This window comes from Corvus cornix, chromosome 1, assembly GCF_000738735.6.
Source record: "Corvus cornix cornix isolate S_Up_H32 chromosome 1, ASM73873v5, whole genome shotgun sequence".
Classification (NCBI taxonomy): domain Eukaryota; kingdom Metazoa; phylum Chordata; class Aves; order Passeriformes; family Corvidae; genus Corvus; species Corvus cornix.
In genome coordinates, this window is record NC_046332.1 from 29669819 (window position 1) to 29696345 (window position 26527).

The following is a 26527-nucleotide window of genomic DNA, read 5'->3' on the forward strand; positions in this document are numbered from 1 at the left end:
TTGCCCAGAGAAGCTGTGCATATCCCATCCCTGGAAGTGCTCAAGGCCAGGCTGGATGGGGCTTTGAGAAACCTGCTCTAGGGGAAGGGGTCCCTGATCAAAACCTAGAGGTTGAAAACTGATGTTCCTTAAAGGCTCCATCCAACCCAAACCATTCCATGATTCTAGGACTATACCCCCACAGCTTAGAGATGGGGGGAAAAAGAGATTCAGAGACATGGCACAGAGCATTTTTCCATTGGTCTGATATTGTATTTCCTCTTGTACAAGAATTCAGAATTTGTTCAGCAAAACCAGGACAACTGGAGTAAATTCTGTGTGACTCAACAAAAGCAAACACCTCTGCTCAAGGAGACAAAGGAAATTGCATCTCTGGACATCTGCCTTCCATTCCTGTGGCTTCCTCCTGGAGAAGTCCATCTCTTTCCAGCCAGTGGCTGCTGGACCCACTCAGAGAGAAGAGGACACAAGAACACAGGACCTGCTTTGATGAGCCTGAGCCTTCCTGTGTTCCCTGAGCCACTACGTGCACTGGGGATGCTGGACAAAGCTCATTTCACTTCCACACATGTGGTCCCACCCAGCACAGTGTAGATGTTTCAGGGCTCCCCACCCCTCCCAGCACAGCCCAGTGCTCTTCCCAGCTCGCTGCTCAGCTCCCAGATTTACTCAGGACAGGGATAGGATATTTCAATCACACAGTTACTGCTGCAGCTTCGCAAATTCGATGATGCAAAAAATCTGATCTGACATCATTCCAGTTGTTGGGAGATAGTCCAGGAACATGCATTACAGTGCAGTTCTCATCTGTGGCGTTACTTGGTTCTCCTTCCCGCCAGAACCTGGGACAGAGACAGGCTTGTTACTGCCAGCATCCACTGTAAAGCACTGTGGAAAAGGCCACAGCACAATGCAGGACTTGAAGGGAAGAGACAGAAGTTGCCTGTGCTGATTCATGGACAGAAGCAGTGCCCTTCCTCCCACTCCATATCCCACTGGCACCAGTGTCATGAGGAAACCTGCCTCCTTCCTACAGCCTTCCAGCACAACAGGGCCCTGCCCCACCCTGCTGCTGGGGAACTGCCCACCACCACTCACCCCATGCACTTCCTACCCAGCAGAGGCCCATGTTGGCCTCCAGGACAAGTTTGTTCTCCAGAAGACACAGCAAGGATAGTCCCAATGCTCTCTCGCTGTGCCCCATCTCTCCCTGCATTTCAGCACAGGCCATTCCTGTGCATGTAAACGCAGTGCAGCTCAGGCAAGCCTGGTCATCTCTGAAGGGTTCTTGCTGCTGGCAAGATGCAGCTTTTTCTATGCCTAATGCATTGATTTCCAGGTCACAGGCAGTTCATTCATAACCAATAACCAGCACAGACGAGCCCATGTGAACCTGGTGTCCTCTTCTGCTGCACCTTTGATCTCTCACAAGGAAGCATGGTGAGAACCCCTCTCTCATGCACCAGCAAAACCTCTCACATCTCCCCTGCTTTCTTTCCCTACCAGGAGTCACACCAAACACTCTTCATCCAGAGATACTCACGCTGCTGTCACATTATATGGAGTCTTGTCCACCCACTGCCACTGTCCCACCTTCTCCGCAAACAGACCGATGTGGAAATTCTCTCTTTTTGGATTTCGTTTTATCTGCTCAGAGAGGAAATCCTGGCAATCAGAGAGAGTGCAATGTCCATGAGGGGCAGGACTGAGCACAGGGAGGCATCAGGAGTCCACCCTGCTGGTGGCAGAGGGGAGCTGGTGCTGCAGGGGTGCAGCCAGGACCTTCCCCCTCCCCTGCAGGACAAGGAGGGGCTCCGAGTGCCCTCCAGGGCCCAGCACGGTGTCTCTGGCTGCTGGGTCCCTCTCGCAGCTCTGTGCACCCACCTGCTCTGCCTTGCTGTTGATCACCACCAGCTGGGAGCCCATCCCAGTGCAGTTCTGCTCACTCTCAGCCCATGTCATCTTATCAGTGGACAGGAAATAGCAGCTTCTTTGAAACCTTCTCCAGCCCTTTGGGCAGCACATCCAGCCTCGGTCTGCACAGGGAGAGGACACAGAGATGAAGGCTACTAACAAGAGATGGTGATTGCAAAGATCCAAGTCTTCCAGGCACAGTGCTCATGTACTCCTTGCTGACTTTTCCTGAGAGAAAGAGCTTGAAAAAACAGGGATCGTACAGACATTTCTTCCCATTGCTTTGGGGTATGACCAGTGAGCTTTGTGTACCCAAAGCCGTTGGTGGTCCTTGTAAGGGGATCTCAGGTCTCGACAAAGTTCTTCTGGTGATGTGCTTTGACCTGTCCTGCTACAGCCTCCTTTAGGCCTTTAGCCCCAAGGAACAGGGGACATTGCAAGTACTGACCTGTGCCTTGTGGCAGCGCTGAGTTGCACTCCCACTCTGAGAACTGCTGCTGCAGGGCTGTGGGCTGGTCACTGCTGTGGCAGAAGGGAACCACTGCAAAGGGAGAGGAAAGGCAGCAGGATTATCCCTTCCTCCCAGCTCCTCACACAGCATCTCTGGCCTTCGCTCTCCTTCCATCATTTCCCCACCAAGCATTGTCCCACCTGTCACCTCTTCAGGCCCAAACAAGTGCCACAGCTGCTTTCCCAGCCAGAAAGACACCTTCTTCCAAGTCAGACAGCAGAAGGACCCCTGGAAGCACATCTCCCAGAGGACGTGCCACACACAGCAGCACTGATCCCACCCAACCACAGCCACTCTACCATGCACATACCTACAGCCCAGCTGCCAGTCTACCAAGCAGCCCTTCAGTGTCACACTTTGTCTCTTCCCAAACTACACATCAACAGTCATTTGGAGGAGTGACCCATCAGCTGGGCCTGTTCCATCAGCAACAGACAGTCCAGCTGAAGGTAATCACATACAGCTGGAGCTGCTGAAACCGGGCTGGAGCAAAAACTCCTAGCATTTACTAACCCCCAGTGTGTGGGGAATAATGCACTGTTGGTGACAGGCCACATCCACAAGCCCAAGGACTCATTAGTAACTCAAACACTCAGGAGTATTGATTAGGAGCTGATCAGGGTGTGCTTAGCAATACAGATGTCTGTTTTTATCAATCATTTCATTTAGAAATATTTTTACTTGTGAGCAGGACAATCATCGTGGTCCCAGTGCCTGCTTAGTGAATTGCTGTAATGGAAGAAGGCTCAGAGGAGATGGGCAAGGGCGATGCCTGGCTGAGCACCCCCGTTGCCAATAAAGGTGACATTATTGCTACACAAGGAGACTGAGAGGAGAGTTGGCTTTTGGTTTAGTGCAGCTGATGGAATTGAGCAGCTGTGGAACTGTTCATCCCTGCAGGGACCAACAAGGAGCAGTGTCTTCCTCAGCCAAACCAGCACAGGGCCAGTGTATACCTTAAGTCCAAAATAGTGTAAGAAACTGAATGACTAACAAAAACATACCTGAAGAAAGCAATGGGCCCTGAGCTGGCCTTAACTCCCCTATTTTGTCTTGGTATTTGGGGACACTCAGTGTCTTGATGTCCAGCATACTCCAGAACTATGTCCAGTTTTTGGCCCATCCTAATAAGAAGGATATTGAGTTGTTGGAGCATGTCCAGAGAAGGGTAATCGAGGTGGGGAAGGGTCTGGAGCTGAGGGAGCTGGGGGTGTTTATCCTGAAGAAAAGGAGGCTCAGGTGTGACCTTATCACTCTCTATAACTCCCTGAAAGGAGGTTGAAGCCACGTGAGGGTCAGCCTCTTCTCCCAGGTAACAACCAACAGGATGAGATGAAATGGTCTGAAGTTGTGCCAGGGAAGATTTGGATATTAGTAAAAGCTTCTTCACTGAAAGGTGGCCAGGCATTGGAACAGGCTGCTCAGAGAAGTGGTGGAGTCACCATTCCTGGTAGTGTTCAAAAGACGTGTAGATATGGTGCTTGGAGACATGGTTTAGTGGTGGGCTTGGCAGTGGTTGGTTAACGGTTTAACTACATGATCCAAGCTGTCTTTTCCAAAATTAATGGTTCTATGATCCCATGCTTGTATGACCAGCAATTAAAATCATGTTTGTATTGTGATCCATCTGTGCATTGCAATGGCCACTCTCTGCTACGTGCAATTTGTACTGGTGTTTCATTTAAATGCTCTATCGCTCTGCTAAACCAAAATCCTACGTAGCATCAATTAACTTGGATAAGTAAATTTTCATTAAAAAAATTAAACCTTCCATGTGTATCAGAAGGTACGAGATTCTAACATCCCAGCCTAAAACTCCCCAACCATTTAGCTGAGTACTGTGAAAGGTTATACATTTGGGAACAAAGCAATACAAACTTCTGGGACGCAGACCCTAATGGCAGCAAAAGGAAAAGCAGTGATTTATTGTAAATAGATGCCTCTTCCAGAATCCATCATGGTTACTGGCAATTTGTGCAAACATGCCACGAATTATCTTTAATAGAAAATGTGTATTGAAACAGTGATCACAATCTGCACAAACAGCATGTCCAGGAATAACTTCCATTGAATTATTCTGCAATCAATCCTAAAAAGTTGTGAGAGTTAATTAACTGCACTGTGCAGTTAATCCTGGAGATGCCAGGACTGTGAGAAAACATTTTTTCCACTAGAACACAAAGCATATCCGAGCACTTAGAGAGCCTAAGTGCAGATTCAGCTGCCTGTATAGACACTTGTGCTTCTGTCTCCACTTTTTCCCATCTGCCAAATGTAACTGAGTTCTTGTTGTGGGGAATGAAGGTAGAGAATTGTTCCACAGTTCCAAAAAGGCCATGCAAGATTGGAACGCACAATCTGGGCACACTGACAAGCCCTCAGGGTAAACAGTGGAAGATCTGGGGGACGTACGCAGACATACAAAGTTAGGGCAGGAAAACCTGAGACCTTACACAAAGCCCAGACAGCCATTCTGAAGTTCTGAAAACTGTCAAGCTTTAAGTAGAGCAATAGACCAGAGACTTCCAGAAGCCCCCTCCCACCTAACTCTTTCTGTCATTCTAAGAAAGAGGATGGGTGTAGCAGAACCACCTGGCACAGTGCTGGGGTAGCCCTAGCTCCCACATACCAGCTGGCCATAACATCTGGTTTGGCTGGCCTGCAAGAGAGAGGTTTGTGTCATGTTGCAGCCGTGCCCTTAAATTCCCAATGTTTAAGTAGTCAGGAAAGATTTTGTTCCTAAACAGACCTTACAAATATTCAACATTTGGGTTTTCCGCGCCCAGGTGTTGGTGCTAGTAAAAGGCCCCTCTGGTTGGAAGATATTCCCCTCTGGGCTCAGATTTCTCTGCTTTTCTCCCAGCACTCCCCCAGACCTCTCCCTTGTAACCTCCTGCACATACTCACCGAAGAGGATGACAACAAGGGCAATGCACACCAAGAAGAGCAGCAGTGAGATCAGCCATGGCAGCCAGAGTGGGTATTTCTGAGGATGGTGCTCAGGCTTCTTCGTCTCAGGAGGTACTAAAAGTGAAGGAACACACCAAACAAAACACCACAGTCAACTATGGGTCCGTCAGTCCACACCCCAAGGATATACTACTCAAGGGAGAGCTCCTCAAAAGAAAGCAAAAGAAGTTTCACTTCTGATGTGTGAAGTTACATGGTTTGGGAGAAGGGCAGACTGGGACAGAGCAGGGAATGTCTGTGGTTTCTGGAGAAAGTCAGATTCAGTGATGTGTTCCCAACCCAGCCAGTGAGCCAACAAGGCTAATTGTTGGTGTTTGGGGGTGAGCCTTTCACAGAGCCTCAAAATCTGCAGTGAAACAATGTCTTTCTAGATTGAGCCCAAAGCTGCCAAATGCATCATTGCTCAAACCATGATACTTGAGACATACATGGGAAGATTTCATCTCCACAGACTTCTTCCCAGAAAACTTTTTCTGCCTGCTTCAGTTCCTTCTTAGTTTTTTTACTTCCTATGCAGAAGGCTGGTGTAATCTGAGTGAGGATGGGAGACAAAAAATGTGCAAGGCTATGATGGCACATCATCATTGGGAGATTAAAAGATGTATTTTTCCCTTCCATCTCTGCTTTCCAAGTCAGGCTTCAGAGATTTGCTGGAATAAAACTAGGTTGTGCTAGGCTGGATATTTGGGGAGAACAGAGGGCTGTATCCAGCAGCTTGAGTAAAGTACTCAGATTACGACTTGCCAGGACCTGTCTTTTGTCTAGAGGGTTTTTGCCAGTACTGAGGAGGTTTGGGAGCAGGCAGGAGAGCGGATCACAGGGAAGGAGAAGCAAACACGAGTTAGGGGATTGTTCTAGCTTGTGGCAGGTACACAAGCCAGGGCAAACAGGAGGATAAAGAGACACCAGCACTCACTTCAGGACAGGAGTAAAGAAGTTTTGAGAGAGACTGATATTAACAATAAGATTTAGAGAGCCTTCATTCGTTGTTCAGTATGAAACTCCCAGGTCTGTCAGCAGCAGTTTGTACCTGCCAGACATGCCTAGTAAGCAAGACTGTCAGAAACCTGCTCTTTGTGGAAGCCTTCTGACTACTTCCCAAAGGCTTGAGAGAGACTGCTACAGCAGGGCAAAAGGCATCATCTTTCATTATCTGGAGAGAAAACAAGAGTAGATAGACAAGATCCAGGTTTCCCTGGTCAAATCATGTTTTTCTAGCCAGAGCTTTTGCCTTGGGGAAAACAAGGAACTGGCTCATGATCCGGAGTCCAGCCACCTACTGCAGACAATAGCTCTAACCAGTCCAAACGATTTTTTTGATATGCAGCACATCCAGAGATTGACTCTTCAACCCGTGCCCAGTCAGACCTGAGCATCCCACACTCACAGCCAGGTGGCACAGGGAGCACTGCCTGCTGTGCACCTCAGCAACACAACTGAAGTGCAGTAATCTTGTGCACACTCAGTGGTTTGAGCTCCCTGCAAAATGCTTTCCACAGCTGGTCTGTGCTCTGTAATGTGTCCAGCATGATCCCAGCACAACAGACTTGATGTCTTTGGAATAATCATTTGGAACACAATGGGGAACTTCCACCACCCCCACCTCACCACAGCGGAAATGCTGACTACATCCAGAACCAACTAATCTTGGTGCACTGAAAACAGTGAGCTTTCAAGTCAGACAGGACTATGTACACTCTTTATTTCCATGATTCATGCCTCAGAGCAAGCAAGGAATAACCTGGAGCTGCTGCCTGCTCTGTTTGGGATTGTAGAACTGAGGTAAAGCTGTAAATAGGCAAGCTAATACCCTTAGGCAGCAGTAATTATTTATTTCATTTTTAACAAATTGTTATTCATTGATTTATGCACACATACTTTTACTGTCCTGGAACCTGCTGTTGTGTAGGGTCCTGTATGTCAGGGCAGAAGTGGCAGAAGCAGTGAGTCTTACATAGAACATCTCTGTGGGTTCCTACTTGTGGCATAATGACTACAGAGTACATACTAATCAGAATATGCCTTAAATTTGCACAAAATCTAGTAAAAGAACCATTTTACCACTGTGGTTTTTAATAGGAAAAAAAATTGTTTGCTTGCTGTGTTAACTGTTTTTCAGGAGTGGAAGACATCAATTAGAGAGTTGGATCTCCCTCCAGATCTTAAATAATTCTTCTTCTATGTATACAACAGTGTTCAAGTTTTGGGTCTCTCTTCCCCAAGGACCATTTCTCAATCAGCCATGGACAATGGGGTTATGTTTCTGCAGCCAGTACCACTTGTCATGAAGCTGCAGAGTACAACTGACTTTACTGTAAGCAGGCATGTCAATTCTCTGCTCCTACGCTCTCCACAAGCAGCAATCTGCAGTCTCACTCAGAGGCAAGAGCAGCCAGGGCTTGGGCTTATTTGCTGCCATTTGCTGCTTTGGAAGTCCTTCCACCTTTATGACAGACCAGATTGTTTGTAATAAACCAGTCTCTACTGTTGGTACTCAGCATGGTCCAAAAACGTCTCTTTCAAGACTACATAACATGTAGGGGACTGAGGGAGCCCAAATACATTCCTTAATGAATGCCCACTTGAACATTCTGCTCTACTGTTTGTGCTCCTGGTAGTCATCCTTGTTCATGTTGCAACTACAATTCACCTTTCCTCTTGGAGACGTTTCTCAAGACTCCTATTTCAAAACTCCTTCAGTCTCCTGATCATTTAGCTCCTTTTTCTCACCAATCCACCAAGATCAGGTAGGAACCAGAGTCATAGAAGGAAAAATCTCCATTCCCTTGTCTTCAACCCCACTCCCTCCAGCTCCCTTTCTCCCAAATAACCCATTCATTCCTTACCTTTGACCACTGGAGCTGGTGATTCATTTCTGAACTTCACCTCGGCATAGGTGATTTCTGATGCCATTTAATCACAGTGTGACCCTTTCCTTAGTTTTGCCACATAAAAGGTGGTCCTTTTAGGTCCTTGTTTCCAGAGGGTGACACCAATAGGTTACTGAGCCTTTCCCATCTGTTTCCTCACCCTCTGCCCATCAAAGAAGGCTCTGATGAACACTGGAAGCACTGGCGATAACCTGAGAATTTCTGGGAGCTCAGAAATGCTCCAAAGAGACTTTCAGTTTCTTAGCCCACGAAATCAGTCCTGGCACTATGGAAGCTCTCGAGACATAAAAGAAAAATGAGAACCAACTAAAAAGGAAGTTGTACTCCTTCCCCATATCAGATTCTCAGCTGATAGGCTTCCTTTTCAAGACATTTATAGGGTTGGGTTTTTTTCCTCTTTTTAACTTTTTACTTAATTATCTCCCCTTCCCATATTTTCATGCCTTTCTTTGTCTGTTAGTAAGTCTACCACTGCTCTCATGCTTGCAGCTATCATGGGTCCTAGCCCAGTTTAACCTACAGTCCAGTACAAAATGCATTCTGCCCTACTTGTCCCTTGTGGTTAAGCTGGATTTGCTACGTCAAATGTCGCAGCTAGGTCTCACTCTTCCAAGTCAGTCCCAGTTGGAACCTAGCACTAGACCAAATCTCAGACTGGGAAATGTTCCTGTAGAAGTGAGACTGGGGAGTTGCAGCCTTAGACAGAGCAATAAAAATAATCAGAAGGTTGATATATCCAAGAAGAAACAGAAGGATCAGGCTGGGGTCAGGGAGGAGAACAAAGAAAGTGGAACTTTTAAAAAAAATTATGTTGATGGTCCGAGAGATTATTGGGAAGAGTACACACAGAAAGTTTTCTATTAAAACCTGATTCACAGCCTGTGGAAGTTCAGAGCAGTGCTTGCTTCAGGCTCCACTTCAGAGGCTGAAAAGGGATAGTTTACATTTTTCTTCTGCTTTTCCAACACTGTTTTTTATTTATCTCCCTTATCTACTTTCTGGTAAAGACCTCTGATATTACCTTGGCGAAAGTGTCAGTGTTTAGTCTGATTTCAAGCTGAAGCAGATCTTGAAAGGAGACAAGGGAAATGGCTGCTGAGGTACATTCTAAATCAGACTTCTGAGAACAGATGCCTATAAGTCAGGCAGGGTAAGAAGGGTTCAATCAGCAGATAGGACTCAGGTTTGGGTAGAAGGGACCTTCAAAGACTATCTTCTCCAGCCCACCTGCCATGGGCAAGGACATCTTTCACTACATCAGGCCACTCAAAGCCCCTTCCAACCTGGCCCTAAACATTTTCAATTAAGGGGAATCTGCAACTTCTCTGGGCAACCTGTTCCAGTGTCTCAGCGCCGTCATTGTAAAGAATTTCTGCCTTATATCTAATCCAGATCTGTTTTTTTCAGTTTAAACCCATTACCCCTTATCCTACCACTACAGGTGCTGTTAAAAGGCCTCTCTCCATCTTTCTTATAAGCCCCCTCTAAGTACCAAAAAGCCACAATGAGGTCTGCAAAACAACCAGAAGGATGAAGCTGGTTAGTTTGGGTAGCTGGAATTCCCTTAAGGCAGAGCAGAATGAGCTGCTCACAGGACATCCACAGAGCACAGAGGGTACACAGGGCAGAGCTGGAGTTGAGATAGGGCACTAGAAGGAAGAAGGTGCACCAGACAACAGAGGAGAACAGCATGGCAGAAGATAAAGGGAATCTGAACACAGATTATGGAGAACTGCCCCTATACAGAGTGGGGCATATGGAACTTTACCAAGGACCCTCCTCGTGTCTTATGTGTCCTGAGCTAACTTCTCCTTTATGTATTGTGTGCAAAGAGGGAGACTTTTACACAAGAATAACAACAGCTGCAGGAGAGAAGCCTGCCTCAAGAGGATGCATGCTGCCTGCTTCTTTTTCCAACATCCTTCCAGCACTATCCTTTGTCTTCAGGCTTGGCCCTCTCACTGGAATTAAGCCTCCCTAAGTATCTGCTGAAATCTACTTAAGCCCTCAAATTTCTTGTTGAGAATTTAGAGCAATCCTCTGCATGCTTCCTCCTGTCCCCACCCAACCAAGCCACAGCAGACTGAGTCTCATGGGGAAAAAGCTTATTTCCTGGCAGGGTTTCAAGACTTCCACTGTGAAGAAACAGGAAACACCATCAGCAGACAGAGAAGGAAGTTACAGAGCTTCATGAGTTTTTTCCATTGAAACACATCTCCAAACATAGCTGAGGTATTTCAAATGCAAATTCAGGCTCTAGCTGCTCCTTTTATTAGATTACATTAGGCTGCACTCAAACATCAGGAGACAGCTCAATTCTTCTTTCTCAGCCATCAGAGCTGTTGCTTGCTGTCAAAATTCAACCCTGAATCATACTTCCATAGGATGCAGTGCTGAGCCAATGTGTAATAACAGCCAGGTGATATTCCTGAGTGAAAAATTTGTCCTTTGAACTTTGTATGCACTGATGGCATGTAAAAGAGTGGGAGATATGAACAATTGGACCCTGCAGTTAGTTGTGGTGCTGAAAAAATAATTAAAAAAAAAATCTTGCCTGAAAACCCCCAAAACTCACACTTTGCTGCCTTGCAGTCCCACTGCTGTTCCTCAGTTACTCCCTTCCCCCTCCTCCTGTGTTCTGCTCACTCCCTTGTCCTTCCACAATAGCTGTGTTTCCCCACAGATGTCTTCCAGCTCAGCCCTACCCCACACTGCCAGGTGCCTCCCATGCTCTCAGCTCCCACGTGCCTCACAAGCCCCAGCTCCTTCCTGGGACTCCCACAGTCCTGCTTTCCCTCCTTACTTGTGCTCCAGCTGCTGGTTGCTCTGCAAGCTCCATGGGCACCATTTGTCCCAAAGAAAAGGCAGCAGAGGCACCAACGCTCTTTCTCCCCTACGTGTCAATGAGGTTGGAATAAGGTAGTATCTGCAAGCCTCTCACCCCACAGCCAGCATCATCCTATTTAGCAAGCAGGTCCATGTAAGCAGAGGAAACAGTGCCATTGCACACGCATTACTTCTTTTGAAAATCCAGCTGAACCGTTTGAGTTAAATTCAAATTTATCAGCAAAGAGTAGAACTCAAATCCTAAGGCTGTGACCCCACACATTCCAAAAGAAATCCCATTTTTAAATTGAGCACAGCTGTGGTGGAAGCTGCAGGGAAGTGAGACACTTCTTACAAGCCAGTTTGAATAGAGAGGGGCAGCTGAAGGAATTGAGCTGAAGGCTTGTGAGTCATCACAAGTGACATGGAGGTTACACAGGGACATCACATTGGCCCCCCAAATACCTAGACCCTGTTTAGAAGATTTGACAAGAGGCAACATGAAGCTGACATGACTAAAACGTCTACCCAAAGAGATTATCAGTATGCATTTTTCAACAAGCTGACCTTGCATCCAAATGAGGAAAATTGAAAAGAGCGTGACCTCCAGTAAGTGCAAAACCATAACAAAGCAAAGGTGTCAGAACTTCCTTGAACCCTTTACATTTGATATATTGCCTTGAGGGCAACTGAAGAGCAGGGTATAAAATAAGCAGTCAGAGAGAACAAGGATATCAAAACAAAGCTAAATTAATTGTTTGTCACAATGGAATAAATTGGTGAAATTCACACACGAGAACCCTTGTTTTGTAGGGGACTAAACCAAAGGATCTGTCCAAAATAAAAGTGATTGTGCAAAAGGTATGGAATTAGCAGGTCTGGGCAAGATGGTCCCAGGGATTCTCAGGAAATTCAAAGGTGAAACAGTTGCTGATAGCAGAGGGTGGCCTTTTGCCTTAACCTATCTTTTAATCAACAAATCCCAGGCAGGCAGGGAACATATCAAAGAAGGGGAAGGGGAGAAGTCTGAGGGAGATTTAGGAGATTAAAAGTTTGACATCTCTAGTGGCCAGGTTAATATAACAAAAGAATGAATTAATGGACGTGTATTAGTATGATGTACTTTGGGGAGAGTCCATATAACTCTTGTAAGGAAATGCCTGCCTCTTGCCGGTCTTTGCCTACAGTCCTGGCACCACCTGCTCTTATGGCCCTTCTAGCTAGCACAGTCTTCCAAGTCACTTAGATAAAAGCCTAAACCAAATCCAGGCTTTATGTCCCTGCACCCAGGTGAGAAGAGCATTAGAAGTGAATATATGCCACCTTCTTGGTCTTCCCTCTCCATACCACCTTGCTCCTCCTCAGGGATTAAGGCTATGGAGCAGAGCAGCAAAGGGAAGAGCATAAAAAGGCACTGGAACACAGAGAGTGGGAACCCAAGGCAGTTGATAAGGGGTGTCAGATACCACATCAAAGGGATTCAGGCAGCAAGAGCTTCTTGAGAGCTCCTGAGGGATTTGGCTGGTTAGAGAGCACCTAGCCGTAAGTGATCCCGTTGTGTACCCTGCTGCATGGAACTGCTTAGGGCAGGGAGGGGCAGGATGCTGCAGTTTGTACTGCTCCAGGGGACAGCGCGGGAGCACAGCAGCCTTCCGGGATCTGAGAGAAAGGCACCCTATGCCCTTCTCAGCCAAGGCTGACACTGGCCAGAGCTGCAGGGAGAAGACACCCCTTCTAGAAGGCAGTAAACCCCTCTAATGATAGAAGGCGAACCAGGGTTCCATACAGGTTGCTAGGAGACCAAGGAAAAAATGGCTTATATGGAGATGTGAAAGCACAGGAAGAAGGCATTTGAGCATCCAGGCATGAAGAGGAAACAGGAAAGCAGTGAATGGACAATGGGAAATGGGAGTGAGAGCAATGAGTGGGGTGGATTAAACAGAAGGCAGTACTGTGAAGCCACACAAGTTTCTGGCAGGTGGCAGCACTTCACCACAGGCAGGCCTGAGTCAGCAGAAACACACGGAATCCTGAGCAGAACCACCCAGAGCATCACGAATACATTGCCAGAGATCAGCAGCTCCCCAAAATGCTGTGGTTACAGTTCCATGCAGAACACAGGGGAACGAAAGAAAAGTAGGAGAGATGAAAAGAAATGTTCCTCCCCAAAACGGTTTGTGCATTTCTCCCCTGGCCACATCCCTGCCAAGTTTTAGTGAGGGCTGAGGGTTTCAAGCAGAAGAGATCATGTCCTGAAGTTACCTGAGCTGAGAGAGCTCAAACTCAGTGAGAATCGGGAAGGGAAAGTCGTGTGCTCACTGTAGTGTGATGACAGGTTACCAAAATCCTTCGGGTATAAGGGAAGGAATAAGAGAAGGAAGAATGTGATCCAGAGAATCTTTAAAGAGACAAGAAACCCCAACTTGCCTCTTAACATACGTAGCATTAACAGAGGATTTTCTTCAGAAGAGCAAAGACATGTTTTATTTATTTCCCCTAATTAACAGATTACCAAATCAAAGCCGACAGAGGGCACATTCAGATGCAATTACCTCAGAGCTTTGGTTTATGCCATTACTGGGAACATTGCACCTTTGCCTCCTTCCTTTTTTGGATCTGAGTCACAAGTCTCAAGGCTATAAATTGTTGGAGATCAGATCCAGATACTGCAGTTGCTTGCCACAGTACCACATCTGACTTCAAACCTGGGCCAGATCCAAGTCCTGGTCAGACCCTAGTGGGCTGTTTACAGAGGTGGGGCTGTGAAGTTTATCTTCTTAGAGTGAGCACATGGAAGTCACATGAACAAGTTGTCGCCACATAACACCTCCCCACAGAAGCAATTCTTCATGCTTCATTTCCAGTTCTGTCTAAGGATCACACAGATCTCCACAGCCTTGTATTCAGTTTGGCTACTCTCTGCCCTTGAACTCCCTCTCTTGAAGGGGGAATGGGGGGAGTGGAAAGAAAAGCACAGAAATAGAAAACAACTACAGTCACCACCCAAGTATGGGGGCTGTCACATAAGGTCACCCAGACCCATACTGTAACCTCAGGACCACTCTCATTGGAACTTAAACTGTTTCCCTCCACATCCCCTCATCCTCTCCATGTATGCGAAGGGAATGCAGTAAAAGGTGTTGGGGAGAGCCACACTGATTAGGGTGTCCCAGCAGGTGATACTGGAATAGCAGCACAAACCTCCCTGGCACTGCAGAGCTCCCTCACCCCCTCCCGTCCTGAAGGACGGATTTATCAGGAAGACTGCAAGCGGCCTGTGCTGCCCCTTACCTTGTAGCCAAGGTGGCCCTGCAGGCCATTTGCAGCCTCCCAGCCTCATGATGGCCAGCAGTGAGGTGAGGGGACACCACCTGCCTCCAGAGCAGCCATCCCATGTGTCCAGTCAGGATAGGACAAAGCAAAATCCATCTGTAAACAGCCATGGAAAGCTGAACTAAACCCAGGGAGTACAGTCAGCTCAACCAAACACTCCTTGGCACCTCATTAATGAAACATGATGGAGAAGTTTTAATTCCAAGGCAGGGAGGCCTCAAGCTTTGGGGTTCAACTGAATGCAGGAGCCTCCTCATGACACAGATGTCAACACAGTCAGATGGGGAAGGGTAAATTTTTCTTTTGAAGAGCACACTGTCCAGGTGCCTGTGTCACCCATTTTTACCAACCCAGGACACTGAAGTCAGCACAGCAAAGCAAAGGGTGGGCAAATGGCATTCCAGATGCCAGCCTCCAGCACAGAGCTGGCACTGACCCAGAGGGCAAAGGGCCCCTGCTGCTGACTCCCTGCCAGCTGGGACTGACGAAGAGGGCAAAGTGCTTCTCAATGACTCACGCTGGCCTGCAGCACCACAGCCCACAACTCTTTGACTCTGCCTCCAGATCACAGTTATTTGCCTATTTAGTATTTTAAGACTGGACAGGACAGTCTCAGCACACCATCCTGGTCCTCGCAGAGCCTCTGCCCTTTCTGAGGTGAAGGATGACTGTCAGATCTCAGCATTCCTCTTCACTGACCAATCCCCCATGTCAGACAACTCACCACACTGCTGGCCCAGCAAGAGACCCACCTCACCACAGGTGAGCACAAAAGCTGTGCTAGGAAATACTTCAGACTGGAGGTATCTCATTCAAACCTTGCTCAAATCAGAACTACTTCTGGAGCTAGACTGGGCTACCCAGGGCAGGTTATCTGCTCATAGTAACCCTGTTTCTGCATGGGATGTATGCTTAAGGGCTTTTCCTGGTTTTCTACCCAAAAAGGGTCATTTCCATGGTAGTGACTTCAGCTTTAGGTACTGGTGACAGCAGCCCCTAACTCTGGGCCAGACATACAGCTGTATCTATAGCCACTTAGCATATATTCTCCAAAGAAATTGCTCTACTACCCCTTATCTCTCACTGGAATCCAGCTCCTTGTCCCTGCCAGCTAACCAAAAGGATTGTTTGTGTAGCACTACTGACATAGCATCTCACACATCTTTGAACAGTTTGCTTAACATCATAAACACGGACTCATGGAAAAGTGCTTAGCCATCACTTTTAAAAAGACTAGGAGGAGTTCCATTCCTTTGGGCCAGACTTTAAAGACAGCAGACATCCATACCTGTATGCACACCGACCACAAGAGGGGATGTGTGCCTGCCCTGGGTCAGCTCAGTTCCAAGCCCTACATTACGGTGTCTGTGCATAAGGGCACTGAAGCACAGAGGGCAGTAGGACAGCACGACACGGCTACATTTGGAAGCATCACTGCCATCATTGCCAAGCTATCAAACTACAAATCGCCAGCTGCGATTTCATTTCAGAGAGCACCCCACCAGTGCTAGCCAGGTCTCAGGTTATGTCTGCCTGCATCCCACCTGCCACCCTCTCGACTGCTGGGCACCCAGCCGGCCCCTGGAGACGGCGGCTGAGCCCAGGGATTGCGGGAAAGCCCGCAACAAAGGGTTTCGGCAGCAGATGGCAGCACACGGTCACGGGTGAGACTGAGTTTAACACTGGTCCCGGGCGTCACCAGCCTAGCCAGACTCGCGGATCAGGCTTGGGAGGGCAGGGAGCGCCACACCTCTGTACATGCCTAACACACTAGGCTCAACACAAAGGCTGCAAGTTACAGGCGGCTCCCTCCTTTAGGCAGTGTCTCTTCAGACTGCTTCAAGGCTTGAAAAGCCAGTCGACTAAGCAAGGCAGCTGCCTCTGCCTCAACACGCAGGAGCTGCCATCCTGCAATGCCTGGGAAAGAAAAGGGAGAGCAGGCCACTGGAAGTTACCTGTCTGGCCTGCCCCAAACAAAAGTGATGCAAGAAATCCACCACAGGATCCCAGCAGTGACTGGAAAACATAGCTCTGGTCAGGAGCCACTACACGGTCCAGCTGTTGCTCTCTGATCTTCCTATGCTCAGCTTCAAGGAACGTCCATCAGAGCCCCAGCTCTGGGTGGGGACATACAGCTATAGGTAATGGCAGGTGGCAAAATTAAGCTATCATCCTGCAATGTGCTTTCCCTGACCATTACCACGGACAGAGCTATTACCTTGGAAGAAAGAGACCAGTAACAGTCTCCAGAGTGAGAATCTATTGTTCACATAATGTAACGAGCACTCAACAGACTACCTAGACCTTGAGGCATTACAATCTGTGTTAACCACTTGGGCCACGGTGCTCTGCTTACCTACGTTAACAGCCCAGTTGCTCTTCCTCCTAGAACCTTGTAGGTTTATGCTGATTTAACAGGATGAGTTCAGATTCAGATCTTTTTACCTCATGATCAAAGGTCAGGAAGACCTTGGGGCTTTTGGTTTCCTGTTTGGTTTTTTTTTTATTTCCTCCAATGTACAACCCTTCCTCTCCATTTCTTCAGGAGTCCACACACAGCATCAAGGTTTTGTGAAATCTGGCAGGTTTGTGTCTGCAATCTGCACTGTGTGGCTGTGGCAAGAGCAGTTGCTGCATGGCTGTGAGACATGAAGTCACAGAATGTAGAATACAATTAATGGGAGAAGGGGTGGAGAAACACATCCCACCTCAACTACAGCTCCCACAGAAGAACTGACAACCAAAAACCAGATAAAACTGGGATCTTCCCTTTGACATTAGTTTCCTGATTCTATGTGCTACAGTCTGTCTCCCAATTGGAAGAAAGGGAAGAAGACTTGCACAAGACCCACTAAGCTGTGCATTCTAGCAGGCCTTGCTGTGAGGAAAGGTATGATCTCCACACAGGACTAAGCTCTCCCTCATGAACTATTTCCCAGTCTTCTGTGCTTCTTTATGCACAAACAGAAGTATATCCCAGCACTTCCCTTAGGTGAACCTCATCTGAAAATCCTCCTGCTCTGGAGAAAGACTTTTTTAGGTTTTTCAACTCTTTTTGCTGCAAGTACCTACTGAAAGGTCTGAGAAGCTCCACCATAGCTTATGGGTAAAATGCTTCATCTTCTCCTTGCCAGGACTTATACAACATACCCATCCTATTCATCAAAATAGGGTCTTGCTCCTAAAGCTGAAAAAATGTCTTTTTTTTCCCAGCCACTACAGATACTAGAATGGTTTACAATTCAAACAGCTGATTTAAAAGGTTAAGACTTCTCATCTTTACCCAGGCCACAAGACTTCTGCTGTACTTTCAACACAGCCATATGCACAGCTTTGCTGTCTGGCAGAGGAACATGGAGCAAGCATGCTGTGCAAGATGGCTGCAAGCAGCTTGACAGAACAATGTCAGATCCCTGAGCATATTCTCCACTTCCTGGGGGATTGGCTGCCTGGACCGAGGTCCAGCTTAAGTAATAGAGGTCTTTGGCTTTGAGAAACCTCAGCAACATTGTCCTTATCATAGCCAAGTCTCTCACCTTTGGTCCCTGCCTGAGCTAGCACAGCCATGCCTGGCCATGTCCCTGTCTGGCCACATACCCTGCTGATCTAAATCCTAATCCTGACCTGCTCTGATCTTTGTGCTTAGGTACATCAGGACTACTCCTTTGCTGGTGAGGCCACTGCCCCTGCCTGCCCTGCTATGACTCAGCTTCCTGCTTCCTCTCTTTCCAAGCAGCCTCTCCTTGCTGCCCCTAACAAAGGGCCCACTCAGCTCACCTTGCCCATCTCTGCAGTAGGCAGAGACTGTTTCCCATCTACCAGCACGGAAAGAATTGTTTCTGAAAATATCCACAGGCTGTAAAAGCCTTTAATGTCTGAAATGCTAAATATCAGGGCAACCAAGTTTTCTCACTTGCTTGTTTTATCCATACTCTTATCAAGGCCCCACAGTCAGGCCTGTTTCCATGTTGTTGATTCATGTTTGCTATTGTGTGAGTTTTTTTATCCCATTTGGAACAGCCATGTCATTTTTGTGTCCTTCTTCCACACTCCTACCTCTTTGCCCAGACAGAGCCTGAACCCATCACTCCTGAAGTTGCTCTTGTCCAGTCTGCACGCCACAACACAAATGCAGGGTAAGTACGCTGTGAGGATCTTGCTGGAGACATGAAGACCTTCAACCTAGAGGCTTCCAAAGCAAAAACAATTTTGACAACTTAGAAGACTCATGACATTCTTTTCCCCAGTATTACTTGTTTAATTACCATTTGCACCAGTACATCTTATGCTTTATATACATATATCTTTAATTTTTGCTTCTTCAGCTTTTCAAATACATAATATATTATCTCCAGAATACTAAGACAATACAGAAGAGGCTCCTAGTTAGTTGTTAATTGGTGCCATGAACTTCCTTGGTTGGGGAATTGATACATAGTTGAAATGACAGGACCTCACAAGGATGTGAGCAAACAAAAAGACAAAGAAAACAAAATGCCAACCCAGCAGAGTCTGTGACTTCGCTTGCAGACTACAGCCATCCACAAATTCAGGAGGCAGGGAGCTGAAGTACAGTGAGACCGCAGGAGTGACTATGAAGGCAGGGGAGGGCTGGCAGGGGGAAACACCAAGAGAGCCAGGGAATCAGGGTTAAATGACTACTTAAAATACATCCAAGAGCAGTTTGGTCCCCACTTCTGCAAGTGGAACTGCAGCAGCTTTAGAGCTATTTCAAGAATGTTGCTCCCCAGAGGGATGATCTAAGTGAAACTGTCTCCAAAATGCCCTCAAGTGTAGCCAGACAAAAATGACAAGAGACCTTTGTCAGTACAAGGTGCATATGTCTAACTACTCTTTTAAAAAAAAGCCTCACCAGAAAATTTTTGCCCAAACGGAAAAATTTCCTTGCTAAGGTGTGCTAGAGACACAGAAGTGTTGCTGTGTTGAGTGTTCAGAACAGGAAGAAGCCTTCCAGCAAAGCACCAAAGCCCTAGTGTTCCAGTAAGTGGGTACAGCTGTCCAAGAGTCACTGAGACCACCTTCCCAGCTAGTGTTTTGGCTTCTGAGCCAGCATGAAGGGTAGCAATTCAGCATTGTGAGGTTTCTGGCCTGCCCTGTGAGTTCGCCCAGAGTAATCAACACTTACACCCCAGATCACATCCACAGCTGCTGAAGTACTGTCCACACTGAAGGGCCTCAGAAAACTCTCCCAAAGAAAAAGGTAGAAAGTCATGGCCTTTTACCTCTAACTCCCTTAACCACATAAGAAATAGAGGGGGCTTGGACACATTAAAAAAAAAAAAAAATCTAAGTCCCAATAACCAGCTCACATCCCTGAAAGTTGGATTGAAAGAAAAGTCATAATAAGGAACACAGGTGGGAGAATTTTGCTCCCACAGATCTCAGGATTGAGCCTACTATGTATTTCTTGAGTTGAAAAGGGGAAGGAGACTGTCCCTTCATCAGAGAATAATCTGTTTTCCCACCATAATTCTTACTGTGGATATGCAATACTTGTAACACAGTGCCAAGTCACAAAACAAGGCCAGGGCTCAGGATAGTGATGCAGGAACATGAAATGCTGAGTGGTGGCAATCACCTGGTTGTCATCTAGTGCAAGTAACTACCAAATTGTAAAACCACGCTTTTTTTTTCTTAAAGCTATTTCCAGTTAAAACAGCTCAGTGACAGTGAGGCCTTTGCTTGGGGAGAAAGGAGTTAAAATGAGTGAAGTTCCTCCAGTGAACCTGCAAGCCAAATCAGGAGCCTCGAGGTGGGGTGCCCACCTGAACTACAGCGCAAAGGCAGCAGGTCTACTCAAGGACTTGCATGACTCCTCCCACAGGAGCATGAGGAAATCCAGCACTACCAAGGATTGCACCAAGGACAGAAGAGTAGTGTGTGCATTGGGGAGGGTCACTCCTCACCACAAATGTCAATAATCCAAGAGGGTTTTGTGTTGAGGCAAGACCTATCTCCTTAGAGGTTCCATTTAGCAGGTGTAGCCAAATGCAGCTGTCCTCAGCACCGCAAGCTGCAGGGACTGCAGTCACTACTGAAAGCAGCCACAAAAAGCAACAGCCTAGCCATAGAAAATTTAAAGGACAAGGAACCCAGAGGCACCTACCCAGCCTCCTCCTGTACCCACTTTCTTCAAGATTGTTGCTTTCCCTGTATGGAAACACAGGGAAAAAGAGCTAGGATGTACCATATATATAATGGCCAAGTGGATGGAGGAGATAATGCTACCTCTTTCCTCCCTGCCCATCTTGGGAGGAGTCAGTATGTTCTCTTTAGGTTCAGTGGGATCAAAAATACTAAGTTTAAGTGAAGGTCTGATCTAAAAATGAAGGATTGTCCCAATTTGATTGAAGACTAGAGAGGTTTGTGCCCCCTCTGATCCCATTTGGTGCCTCTAGGTCATCAGTTTGTCCCATTCCACTGCTTTGATCATTCAGAACTGGACCCAGTTGGACTGCTGAGGAGCCTGATTGGGAACAGCACTGAAATAAAAAAAGGAGAATGAAATGAGCAGATCCAGTAAGACTTCTTGACTTACGGTTCTTCCCACGCCCATCAGGACACTACCCTTCTTGTGTTCCATTCATCACAGTTTACCTGGATGCAGTGCTGAAGTCTCCCCAGAGGTCTGTAGTAGCTGATACTGGTGCCTTGGATGCAGCTGCAGGAGCATCTAAGTCTAAAAGAATATCTAAGGCAGAAGAGAGAGAGAAAAAAATACATCAGGCTTATCAAGAAAACCCCACAGGCATTTAAACTGTCACCTTAAACAAACTCCTGGATGCAGGGGCAGAAAATCTTTGAAGGGACTCCAGTTTTCCCTCCAGGAGTTAGACTTTCTGAGGGGTTTGTTGTAACAGCTTGTCCTTTTGCTCAATGTGTACAGAACCTCCAGCTGACACTCCAAGGGTACGTTGTCTTCAGGAACTTTTCAGTCTCCACTCAGCACACCACATGACAGATTTTTCACTTTATTTATATGTCTCTCCCAGCAGACATAAGGCTCAGACTCAACCCAAGCTCAGCAGTCGTAACAGCTGCCAAACAGGCACCACCTTAACAGTACAAACCATGCACTGGGACCACATGAGCCTACTCAGAAGCTCGTGGTTTCTTCTCACTCAAACCTGTGGACAGCACTGCTGAAGTCTCTGCCTTCACAAAGGCATCATCAGCTCTCCAGACACCTCTGCATGGTCACACTTTTAGCACAGCATCCAGAAGATTGAAGCAACCTCTTTGTTACAGAATCACAGGATGACTTAAGTTGGAAGGGACCTTCAAAGATCATCTCATCTAATCCCACTGCCATGCCATGAGCAGGGACATCTTGCACTAAATCAGGTTTCTCAAAGCCCCATCCAAACTGGTCTTCAACACTTTCAGTGAAGGGGTACCCACAGCTTCTCTGGACAACCTGTTCCAGGGTTTCACCACCCTCATGGTAAATAACTTTTTCTTTATATCCAATCTAAATTTACCCTCTTTCAGTTTAAGCCTTTACCCCTTGCCCTGTCACTACAGGCCCTGGTAAAAAGTCTTTCTTCATCTTTCTTACAAGCTCCCTTCATACAGTGAAAGGTCTCCCCAGAGCCTTGTCCTCTCCAGGCTAAACAACCTCAACACTCTCAGCCTTTCTTCAAAGGAGAGGTGTTCCAGCCTTCTGACCATTCCCATGGCCCTCCTCTGAATTCCCATGGCCCTCCTCTGGACCCAGTATAACAGGTCCACATCCTTCTTGCACTGGGGACACCGCAGCTGCCAAAGAGAGAAAAACCCTTGGCACACACCATGTCTCAGAGGGCACTGCTGGCACTCGGTTGAACACGGGCTTGCTGAAGCAGCACCTGCCAGTGTCTGAGAGACTGCTGGCTCAGGGCTAAGGTTTACCTGCACTGCTTGCATTACTGGATTTCTGCACAGGTGGTGGTGTGACGTGGTTGGCAATGGCTGTGGAAGAAGGGGGAGGTATAGGAGGGGCTGCTATTTTGCCTCCCGGTGGGGGTGGCAGCAGACTTAGGCCCCCTGATCCAGACACACGGGGCTTGGCTGCTCCTCCTTTCTTTGACATCATGTTCTGTATTAAAAATAAAAAAGAAGTATAAAGAAGAGTTTCCATTGGCATATCCAAAGAAAGAAGCAGGGTAAACTGGTCTGCTTACCCCAATGTTTAGTTTGATGGTCTGCCCTTCCTTAAACCCTAAGTCTAATTTGGGACGTGTGTCAGCTTCCTGGGACTCCTTGGAGATTTCAGTCTCCTGCTTCACCCACCTAAAAAGAAAAGAGGAAGACATGAGACCCTGTGGCAAAAATGAACAGTGTTTTAGAAAAATGTGTGGTTTCTCTCTCCATCCCACCAAAACACCTTGCCCTGTCAAACCAGCTACCTCCCTACCCTGGTGTAGCACAGCACAAAGCTGGGAGCGCCACAAACCCATGAGGCTGTTTAACACTGCTCCTGGAGCATCACAGGACCTAAGCTTAAGACTTACAGCAGAACCCTGCAGGGGCTCTCAGTTTGCATGACAGCTGGCAGCACACTCAAGTGTCCCTTGCCAGAGTAGGGCTTCAGGGCCACCGCAAGGAAACCTCTGCTAAATGAGCATGCACCACCACCCACCATGTTCTACAGACGAGAGGAAAAACAGCATTCCAGAAAAGCAAAACTCACTTGAAGTGATCCTGCAAAGAGACGTTGAAGTCAAAGGCATCACCCCGATCCGTGAAGCCAATGCCTATAAAAGCACTTCGTCCTAGCAAGGAGACAGGAGGAGTCACTCGAGGTACCCTGCAACTGGGCTACAAATCATTCTGCTTGTCCGCTCTACCTCTCTCTGACACACCTGCAGCTGGAAGCCAGCAGCTCACAGCAGTTCATTGTCCCTAGCTTTCAGGATGCACCCTTCTCCACATGGGGCATGCTTGGAAACCAAATGCTCCTTCCCAGCCCAGCCCCCAGACTCTGTGCAATGCAGAGAACCTCCTCTGTTTACCTTGCCCTCACACCCCTCCACACACACCACCTGGCCCTTTCAGCACTCCCAGCACCATTTCCATCCTCCTGGCACACTCCCAGCTCCACCTGGATATCCTCCACCCATAGCACTTGGCAAATACATTGGCCCCCAACTCACCAGTCCCATCCTGAATTCGAATGACAAAGTAGCGGCTGGAATCTGCCACGGTCTCCACTGCAATGCCAGGGTATTGATCTATAGGAGCCTGGGCAAAAAGTTCTCCTGCAGACAAAGAATCAGGTGTTAAGGAGAGCAACTGCTTGCTAAAGCGTGGCCAGGGCTGCCATGCACAGCTCTGGGCAGGCTTAGAAACACCGGCTCACGGGCAGCAATCACAGTCACAGCCTTGCCAAGGCACAGCCTTTCCCTTACCTGAAACTTTATCCTCCAGTTTTATGTAAGCAGTTTTGCCTTTGGAGGTGACACGAAGCCGCCCTGTCCAGTCTGGATGGTCCAGTTTCCAGTCAGATGCCCTGAGAAGAAGAGCAGCTGATCACTGACCGTAATCGGCCTCTCCAATTCTGCCCAGCCATCTCAGCAGAAGTCTCTGCTCCCAAACCCTCAACACCTTGAGTTGCCTCATTCCACTTCCAAAACAAGACATGGGGTCTCAGCTCCTCTCTTGTTGCTGCCAGTTGACACACGACTGTGACTGGCATCTCTGGGTAAAGGGAAAGAGACACAGCCCAGAGAACATCAATTCCTCACCTTTATAAGCTTGCAAAAGAGGGAAGACAGAAGCCCAGAAGGTCACTTGAACAGGAAATCCACAAGCAACTAATAAGTGACTTGTGAGCACCAGGAGGACCCCAAAAATTAGTTAGTAACACGCTGAAAAGCCACTCCATTATTCTACCCTATTGTTGTAAAAAACCACTGAGTACTTCTGAACCCAGAGGCAGCTGACTTACACCAGGTAAAACGCACACACAGACATTTTGACTGACCCATCCCACTCTTTGCCACAGAGTCTTGTGAAGGAAAAAAAAGAAAAAAAAGGAAAGAGAGAAAAAACCCAACCTACAGAATCACAGAATATTCTGAGTTGGAAGGGACCCACAAGGATCACTGAGTTCAACTCCTGGCCCTGAACAGAACACCCCATAAATGACATCATGTGCCTGAGAGCATTGTCCAAACGCTTCTTGAACTGTGGCAGGCTTGGTCCTGTAAAATCTACAGGATTTTACAACTGGAAACAAATATCCCCGGCCAGGTACAACATCCGCCTACAGTCTGTCAGGTTCAGGGAGTACACAAACCCCCTTCTCCGGCAGGCCTGTGGGCACAGCTTACACAGTCACACTCTGCTGCTTTTGGCTGACCAGAGAAGGCATTTCTAACTGCTGGTCCTGCAGCCTCTTCTTAAAAATCACCTCTAATTCCTCCTGCCTTCCTCCCCGCCACTGCGAGAGCTACCAAGCCAAATCCAACGTGCCGTTATATCACATCAGCGTCACATTCCAGGGAACCCAGCAAACCGGGAGCAGACGTCAGCTCTGCCTGGAAGAGCAGGTTGCACCCTCACCTCCTGCCCCTGATTAACAGGGCAGCCCCTGCTCCTCCACAGCACGCAGCGGAGGTTCCTCTACTTTCAGGCGCTGACCACCTGCCCACAGGAGGCAATTCCCGCCGGCGGCTCCCCCAAAGCTCGGCTGGAGGGGGCTCAGGGCATGGCCAGACCTGCTCGCGGTCACAGGACACGGCTTTGCCAAGGAGCGAGGCCGGGGCACGGCACGGCACAGCCCGGCCCCCGGCTGCACTACCCGTCCTGCCAGCCCTGCGGGCAAGGGCTGGGCCAGGCCGGGCCGAACCGGGGCGATCGCGGGCGCCGCACGCTCCCTCACCTGTACCCGCGGTTGGAGGTGCGCGGCGGGATGCGGTAGACGTTGACATCGGGCTTGACGCAGAGAACGGACTCATACTCCAGCTCGGCCGCCGCCATGTCGGCCGCGAAGCCCTTCGAGGAGCGAGCGGCGGGAGCCTAGTGACCAGGGGCGCTACCCACGCCCATCTTTGATGAGGGCAGACACCGCCTGAGGGCGCCGGCGCGGCCGGGCGAGACGCGGGCCACGTCGGGGAAGCGGAGGAAGCCATCTTGGATCCTGGCAGCGCGGAGCGGGGGCGGGAGGGCGCCATCTTGGAGCCGCCTCTGACACAGCAGCGGCGTCCGGCGCCATCTTGGGGCCTGGCAGGTCCCGCGGCGGGGCGGGCGCGGCCATGTTTGTGTGGGGCAGCGGGAGGTGCCGGGCGGGATGGCGGGAGGAGCGCGGCTGGCGGTGCCGCCACACGGTACCGACCTGCTCGTCTGGAGCCCCCGGGGGCTGCTCCCCTGCCGCCCTGGGCCAAACCTGGGGGTTTAAGTAACAATGTTTTTTCTGTAGTGCGGGGATTAGGTGGCTTTTTGGTAAAAGAGCAAACCAAAAAGGAAATGCGACACAAAGCACGACAGGTTTTGCTGCTGGAAGTGACGGAAATGCCAGCTATGCAAAGCTTAATTTCAGGAGTGGGTCTTCCCCCAAAATGTGGCCAAAGTCAGGGTGTAGATATTAGTTTATTTATCAAGAATGATAAGGCTGGCAGCATCTGAACCACTCTTTTAATGGTGCTTCTCAGTGGAGACTGGTGTTGAAGTTTACAGCTGTGCAGCATCCTGTGACTGAGTCTCTAAAAGTATCAATGTTTACTCTGAAAAGTGGAAGAAAAGGCATAAGAAAAGTTACAAAATTACATAGAGCCGTGTCTGAGCATTCCGTGTCAAGCACTGGAAGGGGCTGCCTAGGGGGGTGGTGGAGTCACCATCTTTGGAGGTGTCAAGGCAAAAATAATCACTGAAACATCACTAAGTTTGAGGAATTACTCTTTTTTTTTTTCTTTCTTTTTCTTTTTTTCTTTCTTTTTTTTCCCCCCTCCCAATAGGGAATAGCATTAGTTAATGCAGAGAGAGCCATTTCCATCCATGGCTGTCTAATCATCATTCTCTATATTTTTTCTTGTTCTATAACTTTGAGATCAAGGACCAGTACAGCATTCAGAATCCAAGA

The 26527-nt window shown here is 48.1% G+C and overlaps 2 protein-coding genes across 4 annotated transcripts; both read right to left on the bottom strand.

The window, feature by feature from the left end:
• Positions 1–230: 230 nt before the first annotated feature.
• On the bottom strand, positions 231–18494 carry LOC104690259 (C-type lectin domain family 4 member D-like). 3 transcript variants are annotated; one of them, XM_019286719.3, is made up of 6 exons: positions 8242–18494; positions 5333–5449; positions 2363–2455; positions 1885–2036; positions 1544–1647; positions 231–842 (listed from the first exon to the last, which is right to left on the bottom strand). In XM_019286719.3, exons 1-6 carry the CDS (start codon positions 8306–8308, stop codon positions 695–697), a joined length of 681 nt encoding a protein of 226 aa, XP_019142264.2. In that variant the 5' UTR covers positions 8309–18494; the 3' UTR covers positions 231–694. The 3 variants fall into 3 exon arrangements, with proteins under 3 accessions (XP_019142264.2, XP_010399247.2, XP_010399249.2); XM_010400945.4 differs by having other exon boundaries at positions 1544–1665; positions 8242–18492; XM_010400947.4 differs by lacking the exon at positions 8242–18494 and adding an exon at positions 3430–3549 and having other exon boundaries at positions 1544–1665; positions 5333–8227.
• A 185-nt stretch (positions 18495–18679) lies between these two features.
• NECAP1 (NECAP endocytosis associated 1) lies at positions 18680–25529 on the bottom strand. Its single transcript, XM_039561339.1, has 8 exons — positions 25331–25529; positions 23856–23956; positions 23601–23705; positions 23138–23219; positions 22629–22737; positions 22357–22543; positions 21064–21157; positions 18680–20948 (listed from the first exon to the last, which is right to left on the bottom strand). The coding sequence occupies exons 1-8, from the start codon at positions 25426–25428 to the stop codon at positions 20900–20902; spliced, it is 825 nt and encodes a 274-aa protein (XP_039417273.1). The 5' UTR covers positions 25429–25529; the 3' UTR covers positions 18680–20899.
• Positions 25530–26527: the final 998 nt, after the last annotated feature.